This window comes from Caloenas nicobarica, chromosome 4 (assembly GCF_036013445.1).
Source record: "Caloenas nicobarica isolate bCalNic1 chromosome 4, bCalNic1.hap1, whole genome shotgun sequence".
In the NCBI taxonomy this organism is placed as follows: Eukaryota; Metazoa; Chordata; class Aves; order Columbiformes; family Columbidae; genus Caloenas; species Caloenas nicobarica.
The window spans coordinates 1,437,784-1,455,504 of NC_088248.1; the positions used below are offsets into that span (position 1 = coordinate 1,437,784).

Here is a 17,721-nt window from a genome sequence, read left to right on the forward strand (position 1 = left end):
GGCCCCGCCCCGGGGCGGAGCAGCGACATGGCGGCGGTGGCGGCGGTGGCGGTCGCGCTGGGTGCGCTGCTGCTGGCGCCCGGGCTCCCGCGGCCGCCCCGGGAGCGCCCTCCGCAGGGGAGCGGGGCGGAGGAGCAGGCGGTGCCGCTGCGGCGGTCCCCGGCCCGCATGGACCAGGCGCTGCTGCTCGTCCGCAACGAGCTGCCCGGGCCGGGCCTCCGGCTCGCCGGCCGCTCCGGCGCCTGCCACCAGGTGAGCGGAGCCACCGCCCGGGGCTTTGTCCTCTTGGGACAGCCGGGGCTGCCGGGCTTTGCTTGTTTCCCCGTGGCTTCGTTCGGGTGCTTCAGTTTTATGTTCGTGCAGCTCCTGCTCCAGCCCCTGGGCATCTTCCCGTGGCTTTTCATTTGCCGCTGTGCAGAGCTGGACCCCTTTTCACTCCCCTTTCCCACTGAGGGAACTGGGGCTGTTCAGCCTGGAGAACAGGAGCTGAGGAGAGACCTTATCGCTGTCTGCAACTGCCTGAAAGGAGGTTGGAGCATGGAAGGTGTTAATCTCCCAAGTAGCAAGTGATAGGACAAGAGGAGATGGCCTCAAGTTGTGCCAGGGAGGTTTCAGATTGGATATTAGGAAAAAATTCTGCCTGGAAAGGGCTGTCGGGCGTTGGAACAGGCTGTCCAGGGCAGTGGTGGAGTCACCATCCCTGGAGGAGTTTACAGGGCGCATAGACAAGGTTCTTAGGGACATGATTTAGTGCTAGAATTAGGTTATCATTGGACTCAATGATCTTGAGGGTGTCTCCCAACCGAAATGATTCTACGATTCTAATGAACTCCCTTCACTCTCTTCTTCCACAGTGCTTGTACCAGTTCCTGGCGTTCGTCCCACCAAGCAACGGGAGCGAGAGGAAGCCAGGCACGGCCGCAGTGATGCTGGACACACAGCATCCGCTCACCCTGCTGCTCAACGGCTCTGTAGCTGATGGAGAGCTCTGCAAGTATGTGGCCCAGCCCCAGGGAACACCTGGATCGCTTCCTCTTAGATATATACTTTTTTTTCTGCCTGCTTATCACATCCTTTTTCCCTACTGTTCAGACCTAGAGTTCAGTCTTGCCCCTGCTGCTGTAACTGGTGCACACTGTAGTTGTGCTGAAAGGATCTAGGCACAAGCAGGGGACGAAATGGTGTGTGTACAAGCGCCTGCTTTCTGTTGCAGAGAGGCTGTTGGTGCGTGAAGACAGGTGGTGTAGGAAGCATGTGTGTTGGGTAGGGGAGGGTAATGCTTGGCAAAGATAGAGCCAGGCAGCCCCTGGCTAGATCACACTGTTCGGCCAAGTTTTCAGCTTGCTTTTCCTGCAAGCAGCCAGGCTTACAGCCCCCGAAATGCTGCTGTGGTACCTCCACATAGTGGTGATGGCTCAGCATTAATTTCTTTTATCCTTTGCAGGATTCAGTATCATTTTGGAGAGTTTGGCAATTATTCCCTTGTGGTAAAAACCCTAAGTACAAGCACCAAAAGTGTTTCTTGTGACCTAGTCATCAATGAAGGCCCTATCAACAGCTACCTCCGTATGTAACGCTCTGTTTTCCCCTTTCATTCTATGACTTGCATGTCTCCCAACTTCCTAAAACGCCTGTGCAGCCACTGGCGCTGTGCTGAAGATGTGTCATGGGCTTACTCCTCTCCCAGCATCTTACCTCCTTATGTTTTATACACCTTGAGGCCCTGACCAGGCCTCTTCACATGAAATAATGTATGACCACAAGCTTTTTGCAGCAGGGGTTAACCCAGAAAAATCTGCGTGTGTGTGTCTGGAGGGAGATATTTCCGTAGTTCCTGTTTCCCTGCATTTTTTTATACGTACACAGAATCTTCACTCTCCTTCCCTCTGTCCTGCTTCTCTCACAAAATGGGAAACGATTCATACAACGTTTGGATTTTTCTTTGTTGTTCTGCTTTTTTGTTTATCTCTTTTCCAGGGCTGTTTCCAACTCTTGTCTGTGTCTCTTCCATTCTTTTCCTTTATATTACAGGGTGTTTCAAAAAGATGGACCCAAAACGCCTGGTGCTGTGATTTCAAATTGGGTCCATCTATTTGAAACATCCTGTAGTTTATTCTTCAGTCCTTCCAGTTTTCCTGCTGTAAAGAAAAATCCTTCATGCTTGCAAACTTGGTGTATTACCCTCTCCTGTGTCCTCTTCATGTTGAGGCTGTTTCTAAGTCTCTAGTTTCTTCTTCACAATGCACGGCACATCGTCTCTTTGTCACTGCTGCCTTGTGATGCAGTGCAGTTTTATTTTGCCTTTTTTGTGCTGAGATGTGCAATCACTGCACTGCACTCTGAAACAAGCCTCCTTCTGGGTTGGGTTGGGGGGCTATTTTGTTTTGTTTTGTTTTGTTTCTGAGACTCAGCTGGGGATACGTATTGCAACGAGAAGGTGGTGAGATGAATGGTGGGGTGGGTTGGTTGTCGAGTCTGTGTCACACTTGGCCAAACCCAGGCTGGTGAATGGTTCTGTTAGATCACTTACAGAGTTGTGTTTTCCTCCCTTTCACGTAGCTATTCTCTTTGCTTTCCTGGTTTACATGGGGATCCTTGCCACCCTGATTGTCGGGCGCCTTTTCATGAAGTAAGTGAACAATAATACCTCCTCGCATGTGAAGTGGGGCTGCCAGTTTAAAAACACATGTCATTGTGGGCTAGTGCTTCAGGGTCCCACTGGAGCCCAGCTTGTAGATCGGATCCTGTTATCAGGTTGCCACATACAAATTAAGTTGTGGTAGCTGTCCATATGATGATAAATCCAGAGTGATATGTGTACTGGATGACGTGAGTCATCCCTGACTGTGAACAACCCGAGAATGAAGCCCCTAGACCTGAGCTCGTGGCAGTGTAATTATGTAGCTGGACTTAACTGGGGTCTCAGGTACTGACTGAATCTCAGTATTACATATATGAGCTGGGAAAATGGAAATAGGGACTGTCCCAACTTTTGATTTATACTGCTAAATAGTTGATATTAAGATGAAATTGGCTATAAACTACTTCTTGTTTTGCTTTGTGTTTTAAACTGTTACTACTTTTCAGAATTGATCCAGTCAGAAACTGGGTTTACAAGAAACTGAACCCCAGAGAAACTGATCGTCTCATTAATTCTGTGAGTGACCACAGCATCTTTAATTTGTATTCTGTAGCATCTCTGAGGAACACACACTATCTGGGCATGTGGGGACTTGCTTATTGCTAGTCACTTTTTTCCCCTTGAGCATGTTCCCCTTGGAAAATCCTGTATTTGTGTCAGACAGGCAATTTTATGTCAAGGGAGAGCGCTAGACTGGGTTTCCACACAAGCTTAGTGGATTCCCAGCAGATCTCTTTCAAGTCTCGACCATACAGCTTTGTGCCCTCTTTAGTTCCCTTTAACAAATGTGTCAGTGAAAATACTGTCCCCTTCTGACACAGACAATGCAAGGGAAGAGATTCCAGCTTTCGTGTCTGCTTACAGCACAGTAGGAAGTTTTGTGAGATCTGCACTTCAGTCGTGATTTCTTTGGCAGCCCTGGAGCTGAAATTTCTGTGTGAGCGGTTTGGTACTAGAATATAGGTAGATCACCACAGTCCAGGCTTCACATCTAGGAGGTCCAAACCTGTCTGGAATTGAAACACTTGGGAGAAAAGCTCTGCAGCAATTCTTAAAGTTGTTCATCTCCGTAGCTATGTCACAGTGATGTCTGCTACTTTATGCAAAGAAGCCTCCTGCTTTTGAAAGGATTCATTTTCTGCTGGTTTAGCTCTCTAAACAGTCTCTCTGTGGTGTCAGATAAGTGCCAGGGGAAGGGATGGATCCTGTTCGACAGTCGGCAGCGGGATCTGCTGAACTCTATTGTAAAGCAGCACTCCCAGCGACGGCCAGTCTGTGGCTCATGTGAACTGGACCCAGTTCTCCTGAGTCTCAAACACAGGCTCTTTTCACTGCACTGCTGTTTCCACCCTGGTCAAAGGTGGAGTGTGGAGCATCTGCAAATATTATTGCAACATGGTGGAGCCATGAAGGGGTTAGAAATAGCCAGTGGGGAAGCAAAAGGACGAGGAAGATGGGGAGAACAAAGACAAACACAGTTCGTGCTGACCTGTGTTCCCAAGGTAGCTGACTGAGCTGCTGACCTGCCCTTGGTGTGTCTGCTTTGTTCCCTAAGGAGTGTGGGTCCCCAAACGCAGCGGACTCCGTTAGCAGTGATCCTGCCCCATGGCTGTGGAGCTCGGCCCCTCGGCAGCGCCTGCGTTCCCTGGACACGTTCCGAGGGTGAGCAAGACACCTTCCCCAAAAGCAAAGCTTCCAAGGGGAAGGAGATTTTTTCCAACAAGGGGTTGAAAGCATATGGAAATACACATTAATAGCAGATGAAGGGTTCAAGGGCATCTGTTTTACGTGGGAGATAATCAAGGGTTTAATTCTTGGATTTTTGGAAACACTTTGCAGTTGATCTAGTTTGAGGAGACATTAAAGTTGTGGCAGAGGGTGGAAAAGAACAACGTATGTTCAGTACAAAAACACTTTGTGAAGCATGTTACTTTGGTTCACCGCCACCCGTGATCTTTGAAACGCTACTTCCTGGCTGGCACAGCCATGTACATAATATTGCTTTAAAAATAAGATAAATTGGATCTCATGGTTAGAAATGTTTCAATGGGGGTAAACGTCAACTGTGTGTTCATAAATATGTATTTCATCCACATGTGATACTTTGTGTGTGTTTTTCTGTTGTCTTTTCAGGCTCTCTCTTATAATTATGGTGTTCGTTAACTATGGAGGAGGAAAATACTGGTTCTTCAAACATGAGAGTTGGAATGGTAAAGTACAATCAAGACAGTTAATCTGGGTTGGGTTTTAACTGCAGCAATACCGAGATCTGGTCAGCGTTGCAGCTGCTGCAATGAGCTGTGCTGGACGCTGTGCCGGTTTGCCCCAGCTGGGTGTCTGATCCGTTGGGTTACTGGGCAAAGGAGTCAATAGTCCTGCTCATCACGCAGTGACAGGAACATTTCAGATCACAATCGCTGCGTGACCTTTTAATTTTTTACACGGGTTCATGTCTTTAACTTTTCTGTCTTGTTTAATGACCACAATCAAGCCAGTAATACTCGCTGCTGTACAAATATAACGCCTCTTTGGGAAGTTGATGGGGAGGGGTCGGGCATGCTGCTGCCCCAGTGGAGAACGGCAGGGATCCCATCCCTGAAACCTTTCCCGAGACACAGCAATCAGTTCTAACTGTATTCCTGAAGAATGGTGAAAGCAGTGAAAAAAGATGATTAGCTGTTTGTAAGTTTTGTTTATAACAGGTTTTAGATTTTGGGGCATCAAATAATTGCAAGCAGCCCGCAAGTCCCCTGGAAGCTCAACAATATTGTTCAAATTGAGGGAAGGTTCGAGGTAAATAATGTGTTCCTTATTTCTTTGTAGGATTAACAGTGGCAGATCTGGTTTTTCCATGGTAAGTCTTCCTGAAGAATAGTTCTTGTGCCAAGTGATTGTTAATGAGAAACCATCTGAAGATGCTTGTTTAATTTTGGGGAATGGAATTTTTTGCTGGTTTATGTATTGCTGCAAGAAGACCAAAATGCAGTTACTTCCCTGAACTTCATTGCCTCAACTGATGAGCGAAGGAGTTGGAAAAGCTCTATAATGCAGGCTCTGTTGTTTGGGAATTCCTAGCGAAATAAAATTCGTAGGAGAAATAAAGTTGTCCGGTTTCTGTTGGGCCCATGCAGGCTCCTCAGTTCACTTTAGTGTTTTCTGTCACACACACGTGTGATGAGACATCTCTCAGCTCCATTTCCCATCTGCTCTGTTCTCCAGGTTCGTGTTCATCATGGGGACGTCGATATCGCTGTCACTGAGCTCTGTGCTGAGGAGGGGAAGTTCCAAGCGGAAGGTGCTCGGGAAAATCCTCTGGAGGAGTTTTCTGCTCATCCTGCTGGGAATTGTAGTTGTGAATCCCAATTACTGTCTTGGACCCCGTGAGTGGAAATTACTCTCTTGTTACTCTGCAACTGTTGTTCCTGCCTCCTTGGCTGGGCTGATGAGAAATGACGGTGTCAGCCTCGCTGTGCTGACCAGTTGCACGAGGGGCAGTTTGATGCTGTTCAGTTCTGCACCATTGAATTTCCTATCGATACGTCAGGTTTTACTGCCAGAAGTAGCCGATCAGCTCACACAGGCTGGTTTGCTCCTCCGTTGTGTTTTAAAAAATGCTGAAGTAAAGCAGGGCTGGTAAAAGCCATCCCATCCCGTAGGAGGCTGGCACAATTCTCTCTGTTTGACCCCTGTACCGACCACCGTTTGTCACCTTAGTGGTGACTTTCCCAGGGTTATGATTTACAGAAAGGGGGGTGGCAGAGCGGAGGAGTCTCTTGTGCCTGCACATGCCGTGCATCTCGGCTTTCCCTAGCCAAGGGCAGCTTTCATTTTCACAAAAGAGCTCATGTCTGCTCCTTTTCCACATTGCACATGTGTTTTCCAGTGTCCTGGGATAACCTGCGCATTCCTGGCGTGCTCCAGAGGCTGGGATTCACCTACCTAGTGGTTGCTGCTCTCGAACTCCTGTTTACAAGAGCTGGGGGCGAGAGTGGGACCTTGGTGAGTTACGTTGAGAGCTGATAAATTATAGTGGGGTAGAGTTTGGGAGCTTTTGCTCTTGTTTGGGCACAAAAAATGCATGAGAAAAGATGAGAAAACATTTATCATCTTACTTGATGTGTAGTGCAGTGTGATCTGGTGAAAATTTCAGAGAACACGCATCCTTCAGCGTCCCGCTCTGCATTTTATCACATCTAACTTTGCTGTATTTGAGGATTTCACCGATGCATTTCGATGGTGTTGGAAGCATTCCCAGGCACTTGTGGCGACTTTCCACCGCCGAGGGACCTGAGGGACGGGCATCTCTGTGCTGAGTCCTGTGGCCTGGCTTTTGTCTGGTTAATTTTGGCAGTGTTTTTTCACAGCAGGGGAAAGTAATATTGCTTTTTGGCCTTTCTGGAGTCTTCTTTTCCCAAAAGGCTTTTGTTCTACTCATGAATCAAAATGCCTTTTGACATTTTCCAAGCTCAGAAACGTTGCGGGCTTTTGTTGTGGTTTGTTCCCTGCCCCCATAGCCCCCCACAAGTAACTAAGTGAAATTGTTTGTGAAGATGAAATTAGTAGACCCCAGTTTTGCAATGACAACAGCTCCTTCTTGTATCTGGGGAACTGCCTGCCAGCAAGTACAGGATGTGCCCAAGGGCATTTTGTTTTACTTGCCAGCTAATCCCTCAACTCCCTTCATCTCCCACAGGAGACGCCATGTCCTGCTCTGCGGGATATTCTCCCGTACTGGCCGCAGTGGATTTTCATTCTGATGTTAGAAGTGATTTGGCTCTGCCTGACCTTTTTGTTACCAGTGCCAGGTTGTCCCAGGTAAGACTGTGCACGCAAGATGACTTTCTAGGAGGCATCAGGTTGTTTTTCTTCTACCGAGTAGAAAATACATTTTATTAGCCATAGAGAAAGAACAAAGAGGAGAGCTTTTAGGCCAGTGGGGCCAAGGGAAACATTTATCGTGTGAAAAAACTTTCTTTACTTTGGTACTAAAGTACTTGGTGCTATAAAGGGGACCTCATTGTTCCTTTCTGTCTAAACAAGAGGCTTAAAATCTCTTTGGGGTCTGTGTACAGCGATATATGATCATCACAATGTCATCCCTGTCTCTTTGCCCCCTTTAAAGGGTGAGCACCAGCAGAGCAGGTGGAACCGAAGCGTTGCTTTAGGCTCCTGATACCACCTGTCATGACGTTGTGATGAGCAAAACCGGGTGGCTGCCATCCTGCTGTCACGGAGGGCCTGGGTTTCGCTGTGTGCCTCTGGCCAGGGAAAATATGGAGGAGTTAGTGTGCTGGGCTAATAAATCAGCTGCTATTCAGGTGGAGCGGAGCAATTCTTTGTGCCATAACCTGTGTGTTTCTGTCCCAGCGGCTATCTTGGTCCTGGGGGCATTGGAGACTTTGGAAACTATGCCAACTGCACTGGAGGAGCAGCTGGTTACATCGATCGTTTGCTTCTTGGAGATAAACATATCTATCAGCATCCCTCTTCAAATGTACGTAGCCTTGGGTTTGCAGGGTGAAGCTGCAGGCCAAGACTGAACAGAGCTGTCAGGGTGCGCTGCAACAACTGTTTTCTCTCTAAGGTGATTTACCAAACGACGATGCCGTATGATCCTGAAGGGATCTTGGGGACCATAAATACCATTTTTATGGCATTTCTGGGACTGCAGGTACCTCTTTTCTTTTTGCCTGTGGGCTGTAATGGGAAGACTTGAAGGGATCTTGGGAGTGGAGAGGCAACTTGGTTTCTTTATTTAAGGCTGAGACTGGTTCTAACAAAACCTTTTCCAGGGGAATGCTTGCAGGCCGGCTTGGCCTGAGGTGCGTGGAAAGGAGCGTGTGCTGGAGCAGGACAGGGTGCGATGTGGTACTGTGGAGCAGCTGTTGGGGCTGGCTGAGAGTCCATGTGCTGTTCTTCCTTCCTGCAACCCTTGCTGAGGGAGATGGAGTTAACACAACAAAGCTGCTAGTCCTCTTCCTCACTATTAACGTAGTGGGGAAGGGAGAAAAGGTGCAGCTTTACTGCTAAGTGGGTTGCATTTACATATTTTCCCCATCTGTGTCCATTCCTTGCAAAGAATGCCCATTCTGAGCCTTCCAGCCACTGAGCTGATCTAAACCCTGTTGATGTCTCCATCTTAGCACAAGTAGCTGGTGGCAAATATATTTGGCTCTCAAAATGCAGTTACATTTCTGGGCATTAATTATTTTTTTAAAATTTTTTTTATATTAGGCAGGAAAAATTATCTTGTTCTACAAAGACCAGCACAAACAAATTATGAGTCGGTTCTTCATATGGGCCATAGTAATGGTAAGTCAGACAGATGTGTAGCTCTTTAATAGACACGTATTTTTATGCAATGCAAACTTACTATTTCTGATATGCGTTGCATTGGTTATATATATAAACTTTAGCAACTTTTGGTTTCAGGGAATCATTTCTGCTATCTTGACAAAGTGTTCTAAAGAAGAAGGGTTTATTCCCATAAACAAGAACTTATGGTAAGCAAAGAGATACGACTTTTAGTAATGATTTCGTTAAGTACTGTTTTACCTTGGAGAATGTTTTACCTTTCTTATATTGAGATCTGTCTGCATCACATAGTTCTCTAAATAATCTTTCTTTTGAAAATGTGTGTAGGTCAGTATCGTACGTGACAACCACAAGCTGCTTCGCCTTTGTCCTCCTCTTGCTGATCTATTACTTTGTGGATGTCAAGAGGCTGTGGTCGGGTGCTCCATTTTTCTACCCAGGTCAGTAAAATCTCATCAGGAGATGTATTCCTTCCAGTTCTTGCTGAACTGATGCTAACCTTTTATGTTTTCTGCGCTTCCCTTGTCTTTAAAAGAGTTGGGGTTTAGAATGAGGTTACCTGAGAGATGCCAGAATGATTAATGTGAGCTTAATCTACGCATAGAACTGGGATGTTCTAGACCAGATATTTAGGAGAGAGGGACAGTCAGTCTTTAAAGGAGTGCTAGAAGCTGCTATTGCCAAATGAGTGTTCCAAGTTTGGTGCTGAGTTAAGGCCCCTGGGAAGAGCTGCCTTAGCACCAAGCAAAATACCGCAGCTGCTGCGCAGTTGGTTTGGAAAGGACTTACTGGGACTGGGGTAACCAGTGGGAAACTCAGAGGCCTGTCAGCAGAGTCCTCCCGCTTCCCAAGATGTGGGAGATGAAATCCCTTGGGCAGCCACATAGGTTCTGTCTCTGTTTGTAGAGAAGCCTGTCTCCCAAAGCATCCCGCTGTGGTTTCAACCACAGACATCTGAGTCCGGAATGTGAACCCACAGCAGAGGGAGCAGCGTTGGTGCCGGGATGGGAGAGGGGCAGGGTGACAGCAGGGATCGGATCTCTCACCAGAAATCCCAGAGCTTTGAAGGGCAGTCAGCATTTGTTTGCAAAGGCAAGAGATCTGACCAAACTAGCTGGTGCTCAGCCACCCCAAGACAATAATTCTGATTATTCTCCTGTCAGTGAAACTGCACGATACCAATTTTGTTATATTTTCAATTCAGCATGTAGGTTGTCTGTATTTCTCTTCAATAAATGCCTGAGGGGGAGAGAACCTTTAGGCTGTATTTGAAAACACACGTGTGTAGCATCTTGGAGCCAAGTGACATTAGTTCTTGTCTCATTGTCACTCTCGTACACCTGGTGTGCCTCTGCCTGCTGACTCTGGCCACGCTCACACCCGCTCCTCCGCATGGTCTGACCTGTGCTTACTTTCAGGAATGAATTCAATCCTGGTCTACATTGGACACGAAGTCTTTGAAAACTATTTCCCTTTTAAATGGAAGATGCAAGACACTCAATCCCACGCGGAGCACCTGACTCAAAACCTCACCGCGACAACTCTGTGGGTCGTGATATCGTATTTACTTTATAGGAAAAAGATATTCTGGAAAATCTGATCAAGGTGGTCAAGGCCTAGTGGGCCTGGATGAGGCAAGTGCACAAGGCGGATTAGCCTGAAATATTGCCACTCCTGCTAGGCGGGATTACTGAAAAGGGATCCTAGTTCAAGTTTACAGTGCCATGGAAGTTGTCATCAAGACTTCTTTGTGACTTAAGGGACAGTACTTTCTTAGTTAGCAAAAACCTACCAGTCTGCTGCAGTTGGTCTCTTTCTGTTTTCTGCCTTTTGTAAATATTTTACTGAACTCCCTCCTTCATGTAGAGAAACTGAATATATTTTGAGAGCTGGGCAGTCAAAGGCAGCCTGATGGTGCTCATGATAGGAACTGCAGGGATCTGGGGTTTGTGTGAACCCCTGGCACCTGCAGCACGCATGCACCCCTTGGCACTCACCCATCTTTTTAACTGGGGAGCACTGGGAGTGGCCCTGGCCCTGCACTTGGGTGACTGGGAACACGGTGACTCACTGATTGTTCTTGTCTTCTTGCCGTTTGGGCTTGGATCAAACCCTGGGCTCAGGATCCCGCCAAAGCCTACCGCCAAAGATCTCTGCTGACGGCTTGATGAGTTGGCACGTGTGATGGGTGGCCTTTATGTTACGTACTTCTGGCGTGGAGCGGTCCGAGTTTCACAATCTACACTCTGAGAGTGCAGAGAGGCACTTTATAGGAGATTTTATATCATCACTGGGATGTTACCAAAGCTCGATCGAAGCATTGCTCTTTCTGAATGGATTTATGTAAGGGCCCTGAATCTAAAAACCAGCAATACAGGTAGAATTCAGCCAAAAAGGAAGATAAATCAGACCAATTCAATGTAAGAGAATAGTTTTTGGAAACTCAGGAAATTCACTCATGCTGTGATTTCCAAACGAGTGCTAATAAATAGTGCTGCAATACCCTGCTGTGTTCTCTGTGTATGAATAAAGGTGGAAGGAATGAAGACGCATGCCTTAGTATACTGCTATGGAAAAAAAAAAAAAAGGACATTACAGAATACTTCTTAAACAAAGTTTTATTTATAAAGTTTGATCTACCCATGTAAGAAAACTAAGCGGTGAACAAACACTGAGTAGCGTTTGTGTACGGCAGAACCTGTAACTCACAGGGAACTTCTTTCACTCTCTGGAAAGTGATTTTTTCCCCTGCCAAAGGCTGTTGGTACAACTGAGAGCCTTCCCCTCTCTCCGTAAGACACGTTGCATCTCGGGCCAGTCCATTCACGCCAGAGTCTGCAGCAGCAGGATTTTCTCGTTAACGCAGAACCTGTGCAAGACCACCATCAGGTTTTCCCCGCAGCGCGAGACCTGGCGCTCCATGGCCAGGCGGAAATCTTCTTTCACTCCTTTAGTGATGCCCCGGGTAACTGTATGATGCCTTAAACCGTGAAGGAAAGAGACACAAAAATCAAATCAGGGTTATTTGGTGCACTGCAGTAATTTAAAAAGTGCTGTAACTTGCTATCTACCTATTGTCTATACCCACGTTCATATAAGGAGAGACAAATAGCCAGTGCTATGCTCATTTTTAAGAATCAAGTAGTTTACAAGTCTTTTGACAAAAGTTCATAAAGGTCTGTGCTCTCACTGCTTTGATTATGACTGTTGGGGATTGGAAAAATAATGTTGCTGCTCTGGCCAACAGGAAAAATGTATTCTTGTAACTCAGCATGTGCAGTTCTTGCTTGGGGAAAAGAATTCTTTTTTTCTTGCTACCTTTACTGCCCAAACCACTTCCCCCTTGCGATCATTTCTAGAAATGGTTGGAGCTGAAAGAAGAGCAAAACCACAAACCTGCTTTCTCGGGAGGAAGGAGGCAGACGGCTGCTGCCAAGAGCAGAGGGCATCTTGTACCAGAGGAGAGTGCAGGAAGGAGCTAGAAAACCCTGCTAGATAATCCTGCGGCACTGGTCACTCTTTGATTAATGAAAGGCACAGCGGACACTTCACAGGCCAACACAAAGCCCAGAATCAGCCAGGCTGTGAGTTTGCATCAGTAGAAGCCAGCTCTTGTGGAGACACTAGACACCTGGCAGGGATTTTGTTTATTCTGAGCACAAGTTGAGGATCTGAGGGCTTGTTTTTAAACAGAACAAGCTAAAGTGATGCTGGCTGGGAAAAAGCCTGGGATATTGCCCTCTTAAAGGCCATTCTTATGAACAGGTCTTTGTCCTCACGCTGGCCAGCAGCACTCAGTACCTGAAGTCTTGTTCTTAAAACAATGTTCTGCAGCACCAGAGCTCTACACTTTACTTGTACTGGTCCAGAACTGAAGGCACAAGACCAAGACTTTGTAACGTCTACCTGCAAGCCCTACTTGGAGGCAAAAGATACACCCTGAAATGAAAGCCCTAGCGCTACTATGGGAGCAGCATGAATTAGAGAGAAAAGTATAAATGCTTATGTTGAGACAAGTCCTGAGTCACAGTTAAGAAGGGAAGAGCTGGACTGAACCCAGCAAATACACTGAAAGAAAGGAAATTAAAGACAATAAAGGGTGAAGGCATCTGTGCCAATCCAGAGATGCTGGAAACGAAAAAGGGCCAAGTCCAGGAATTCCGCTCATCAACAATCCCACCCCAACTCCACTCACATCAGCAAGTCCAGCGTTTGAGAAGAGACTTGTCACAGTGGCATTCTGTGCCCATCGCTCCCTCTCTGCCCATCAGCAGAGACCTGTGAGCTGTGGGGAAGGCAAAGGGGCTACTGAACACACCAGCCTGGAGCTGCCGGGCCATTCGCTGATGGCTGCGTGAAAACGGCGCAGAAAATACTCCAGAATATTCCGAGTTTATGGGATACGCCCTGTTTTCCATCTTTACTGTTTTAAACATCGCTGGCAGCTGAGTGCTATGGTCGGTTAAAACCTAAAGGAGAATATGCAACCTAGAGCTGCTGAGCAAGCCAGCAGCGCTTCTGAGGATGTGTGGCATTAATAGCTGAAACTACAATTCAGAACAACCGAAAGGAAGAAAAGCAGTTACAAATGGGCTTGGGAAAAAAGGGGGTTATATGCTTGCTAATATGTGATTGGACATCGGTATCATTTTGGGGGGATTTCTGCGTTTTTGTTTAAATTCAACAGTGTTTATTAAAATTGAAAGGAGACGGATACTGGCAACTTATGGGAAAAAGAAAAAGAAATGTTATAATAGAACAACATGGCTTGCCAGGCAATGTAGGCACAAATGGAGAAAAAAAAAAAAAGAAAAAAAAAAAGAAAAATACTGAGTAACAAATTGCTGAAAACCATGGGCAGTAAAACATGTTGACAAAACACAGCACACTATGAGCGGGGTTTTCCACTCGGTACCTGTCAGCAGTCTGTATGCTGGGCTGTAGCACAGGTATGAATTCCTGCTGCAGTAACCCCAGGGGAGGGCTAGAAGTCCTTTAAAAAACAGCAAACAGCAGCATTCAAACACCCACACGCCACCTACCCCCCAGTGCAAAACAACTCTCCAGAAAAAGGAGCAAGAAAGAACGAGGATGAGACCACGGAGCAACGTGAGCACTGAGCAGCCGAAGGACCTTACAGCATCAAACATGCAAATATCCCCAGACTTCATTGCAAGGCTGTTCTGCAACTGTGGTCAAAATATATATATATATACACACACAATTATTTTTGGACAGTTACACCGGGATAAAGGGCAGCGGGAGAGCCCACCGCGTGGAGCTACGGGATGTGCTGCTGAGCCCAAGCCACGTGCATGCACAGCGGGTGGCGGCCAAGTCGCTGTATGTTGCAGGTTGCACAAGTATCTTTTCTTTAGCTCACAGGTGGCCTTTGTCACCTTTTCCAATTCAAACCACACACAAAAACAGCTGCTAGAGGACGGTGCGATGTCAGAACACAAGTGCTCCCTCAGAACAACCTCCTGTTGAGGTAACGTGACCAGGGCTACATGAACTAGCTGCCAAAAGGTGCTTTAGCCAAAAAATGGTGAAGTCTTTATCTCTGTGTGCGACGTATAACATGGGCTGACAACCTCACACCTCCAACCTACAGCAAATCCAATGCCCCACCTAAGGAGAAACGAGAAATTTGGTCTAGAGAAGTCTGGTGTCAAAATGTCACCCAAATCTTACAAGGCACCCAAGCACCGAGTGCTTCGTTCACCCCCGTAGGTGCTAAGAAGGGAGCAGAGAAGCAAGACTCACGCTTATATTCCTATAATATTGTGTCAGGTGTCTACTAGGTGGGCGTTTTGGTTAATATCTATAGTTTATTAATGAATATGGATGGTGAGCTATGCTTACAGAAGTCAAATAAAGAAGGGGCATTTTAGTAGTACAGAAACACTCTACAATAACCTGAAATTAAACGTTCACAGGAATTATTCAGTCTAACCTGAAATAAAATATTCACAAGAATTATTCAATCAAATGAGGTAATTTTTCAAGAGTTCTTGGCACGGATGAGTCCAGTACTTGCAAAAATGGACATGGGAACAGGAAATACAAGGGAACAGCACAATGTTACTGCTCCCAGGGTGACAGATGTTTGCAAAAGGGATTCTGCAAAACTGCATTTTTATTACTCTTTGCAAGATCTTCAGTCAGAACTAAACATCCCCAAGTGCATAGCCAGAATAAAAGTTACACTTTTGAGATACTTAGTTCCACTTCAATCCCAGATTTTCCTCCTCTGGCCCCGAGGAGAGATGAGACGGGAATGTGAGTAGAGGCAGAACACACAACACCTTTCATATTGAGTTTACTCAGTGTTTGGTAGAGTAAGATCAGACTAATTAGATTAAGATTTATCAAAAACGGAAGCATATATGAATCAGCCATTTCTTGCATATTGTTGTTTTCCTCTGTAACGTCGCTGGCTAACACTGCCGCTACTGCCAGTGAAATCAGGAAAACTGTGAACCCAGGCTTGCCTAAAACCGAGCTCAAAAGCACTTGAGGGGTCAATTCAGAGCTCATCGTAGAATTCTCAACACTGCCAACAGAATGAACTGGCTGTATCACCAGTTAAACCCAAACCATGGACCCTCCTCTTCCCACAATGGATACAAGCAAAGGGAAAGCGAATGTCTGTATTTTTTAGGACCTGATTATAAGTCTGCAGGCTACCAATATCTTCCTTCAGCTTTGGAAAACCACACTGCAGTTTGCTTTCCTGGGTTCAGGAAAATGAATATATAATTTCCTATAAAGTATAAGGTACTGAGGAAAAGTACCGGAAGAAGAATGTGGAATCTACTTGAGGAGAAAATGTCCTGTAAGTCATGAAACAAAAAGCTGTCTATATAAAAAACACATACCAGGACTGGTGAGAATTTTGAAAGATGACAAGCAGTCTGCAGATTTAAAGCCTACCAACCATTTACTATAGGGGAAAACAAGAAACAGGGCTTATCTAAAACCCCAGGAGGAGGCAGGGATGCTGCTGAGGTCGACACGGGTGGGTGACACCATCCCTGAGCGCAGCTAAAAACCTTCTGGGTACCAGGGGAGCCAACGGCATCTCCCATCAGCGGACTGCGCCCTCAGCGCTCCCTCCCGCCGTCTCTCTGATCAAGTTGTTCCTGTGCTACGCGTCTCAGCCACATAAAAGACACGGTACATGGCCTTTTGAGCTGGACGGGGATATTTGGCCATTTTGGTTCACTAAGCACAAAGGAACGGGCCTCTCTTCTGTGAGCATTTTCATCGTTCGGCAAACAAAACACTGGGCAAAAGGAGGTCGGAGAGAGATTTTTGTCTTCCTAGAAGCGCTGCTCACCACCTACTTCCTGACTGGTGGGGTCAGAAGAGTCAGTAACTGCTACCACGCCAATCAAAATAAAAGCTGGGAGGCAGGGAAATAGCACTGAACTATTACAACCAACTTGAGATGGCAGCTGAAAAGTTACCGAGCGTGGTCTTCAGTGCGGAGCCCTCTTGCTGACAAAGCTTTTTACTTAACATCACACGTGGCGCAGTGTTCCCCGGTTCGTGTTCTCACACAGCGGGTTACAAGCAGTGAGATAGAGCAAGGGTAAGACTTTGAAAAGCTACAGCTTGAAAGATAAAGCTCAGTCACATAATTAAGCACCTGTATTTCTTCTTTAATTACACCTAGTATCTCATTTTAGCATTGGTTACCTTGGACTCTGGAAAATATATTGACTAGTCCAAATTTGGATCTAGTTCTCTAACGCTGGGCTCCCATTTAAAAAAAAATCCACCCATTTCTAGTTAGAAAGTGAACAGCCAGAACACACTGACCCACACTGGAATTTCGACAAACTCTAGCAGTTATGTTGTCTTATGAACTAAAATACCACAAGTTCTAATAAACAACCACCAGGATATTCCAAACATTCTGCCACTAAACCCTGCAGCAGATACTTGTTCAGTCTTGACTCCAAACTAAGAACACTTAGGAAGTTAATCCAAATTATTAATTTCCTTCAGCATCTCGTAATAAGCTAAGCAGGATAAGCTTGTTCGGTACGTAGCAAGAGATGACCTGCTATTAGAGTTTACCTGGAGTGTAATTTAATTAATGTTTTGTTCCCAAGTTTTTCATCCTTCAGTGGTCTTTCATAACTTTGTTTACAACAAACAGTGTTTTCTGTTCAACATTACTGTTCAGCAAAATTATTCAAGACCACTTTGTACTTGTGCCTCATGATTTAAAGAATTCTTGCAAAGTGCAAGTGTCTGGTTGAAAAAGCAAAACCGTAATCACTTTAATATGAATCGTCCTAAAGCAAATGCAACGAAGTTCTGTAGAAGTAGAAGTTTAAAGTTGACGAACCCCCAAAATGAAATTTACAGTTCAGCAGGAGAGTCAGAAAAAGAATCTCCTGGCCTTATTTGAACTCTTCAGCCAACTCCTTCAATTTAAACTCAAAGATATGTCAAATCCACAATCCAGAAGATTTCACGAAAGCAAAGACAACTAGAACACCCCTTTTTTTCTTTCAAAGAAAACAGTAAATGCTTTTTTATCCTTACTTGATCAACATTGCTTGATTTGGCAGCAATTCCAGATGAATCTTCCCTCCTTCCTGTGTTCTTAAATAAGCAAATTCCTCCAACATATCAATATCTGAAGAAAACGTTAAAGATTTGAGTAGGGAAAAAGCGAGAGAGAACATTCCTTCTTATCCCTCCCATCACTGCTGAAAGGACAGTCCAAGTGAGCAGCTATTGAAACA

General features: G+C 45.9%; 2 protein-coding genes across 3 annotated transcripts in view; one reads left to right on the forward strand and one right to left on the reverse strand.

The window, feature by feature from the left end:
* The first annotated feature begins 23 nt into the window (after positions 1–23).
* Positions 24–11,652, forward strand: HGSNAT (heparan-alpha-glucosaminide N-acetyltransferase). The gene is made up of 17 exons (XM_065635010.1): positions 24–252; positions 855–994; positions 1,445–1,566; positions 2,560–2,629; positions 3,088–3,157; positions 4,197–4,303; positions 4,775–4,851; positions 5,465–5,495; positions 5,861–6,021; positions 6,525–6,640; positions 7,335–7,456; positions 8,009–8,135; positions 8,226–8,312; positions 8,876–8,953; positions 9,074–9,144; positions 9,284–9,396; positions 10,375–11,652. Exons 1-17 carry the CDS (start codon positions 28–30, stop codon positions 10,554–10,556), a joined length of 1,899 nt encoding a protein of 632 aa, XP_065491082.1. The 5' UTR covers positions 24–27; the 3' UTR covers positions 10,557–11,652.
* INTS10 (integrator complex subunit 10) overlaps positions 11,568–17,721 on the reverse strand; it is a 19,351-nt gene continuing 13,197 nt past the window's right edge. Inside the window, exons 16-18 of one of the 2 annotated variants that reach the window (XM_065634993.1) lie at positions 17,519–17,612; positions 13,872–13,949; positions 11,568–11,936 (exon numbers count right to left, since the gene is read on the reverse strand). In XM_065634993.1, coding sequence (XP_065491065.1) covers positions 11,780–11,936; positions 13,872–13,949; positions 17,519–17,612 — 329 coding nt within the window. In that variant the 3' untranslated portion in view covers positions 11,568–11,779. The remainder of the gene's footprint in view (positions 11,937–13,871; positions 13,950–17,518; positions 17,613–17,721) is intronic. The other variant, XM_065634994.1, reaches the window with a different exon arrangement.

Excerpts from the sequence above, each read along its gene's own strand:
- HGSNAT (XM_065635010.1), top strand. The coding sequence starts at position 28 with ATGGCGGCGGTGGCGGCGGTGGCGGTCGCGCTGGGTGCGCTGCTGCTG. Across the intron at positions 253-854 it reads GCTCCGGCGCCTGCCACCAG|TGCTTGTACCAGTTCCTGGC; the intron begins GTGAGCGGAGCC and ends CTTCTTCCACAG. Across the intron at positions 1,567-2,559 it reads CCCTATCAACAGCTACCTCC|CTATTCTCTTTGCTTTCCTG; the intron begins GTATGTAACGCT and ends CCTTTCACGTAG.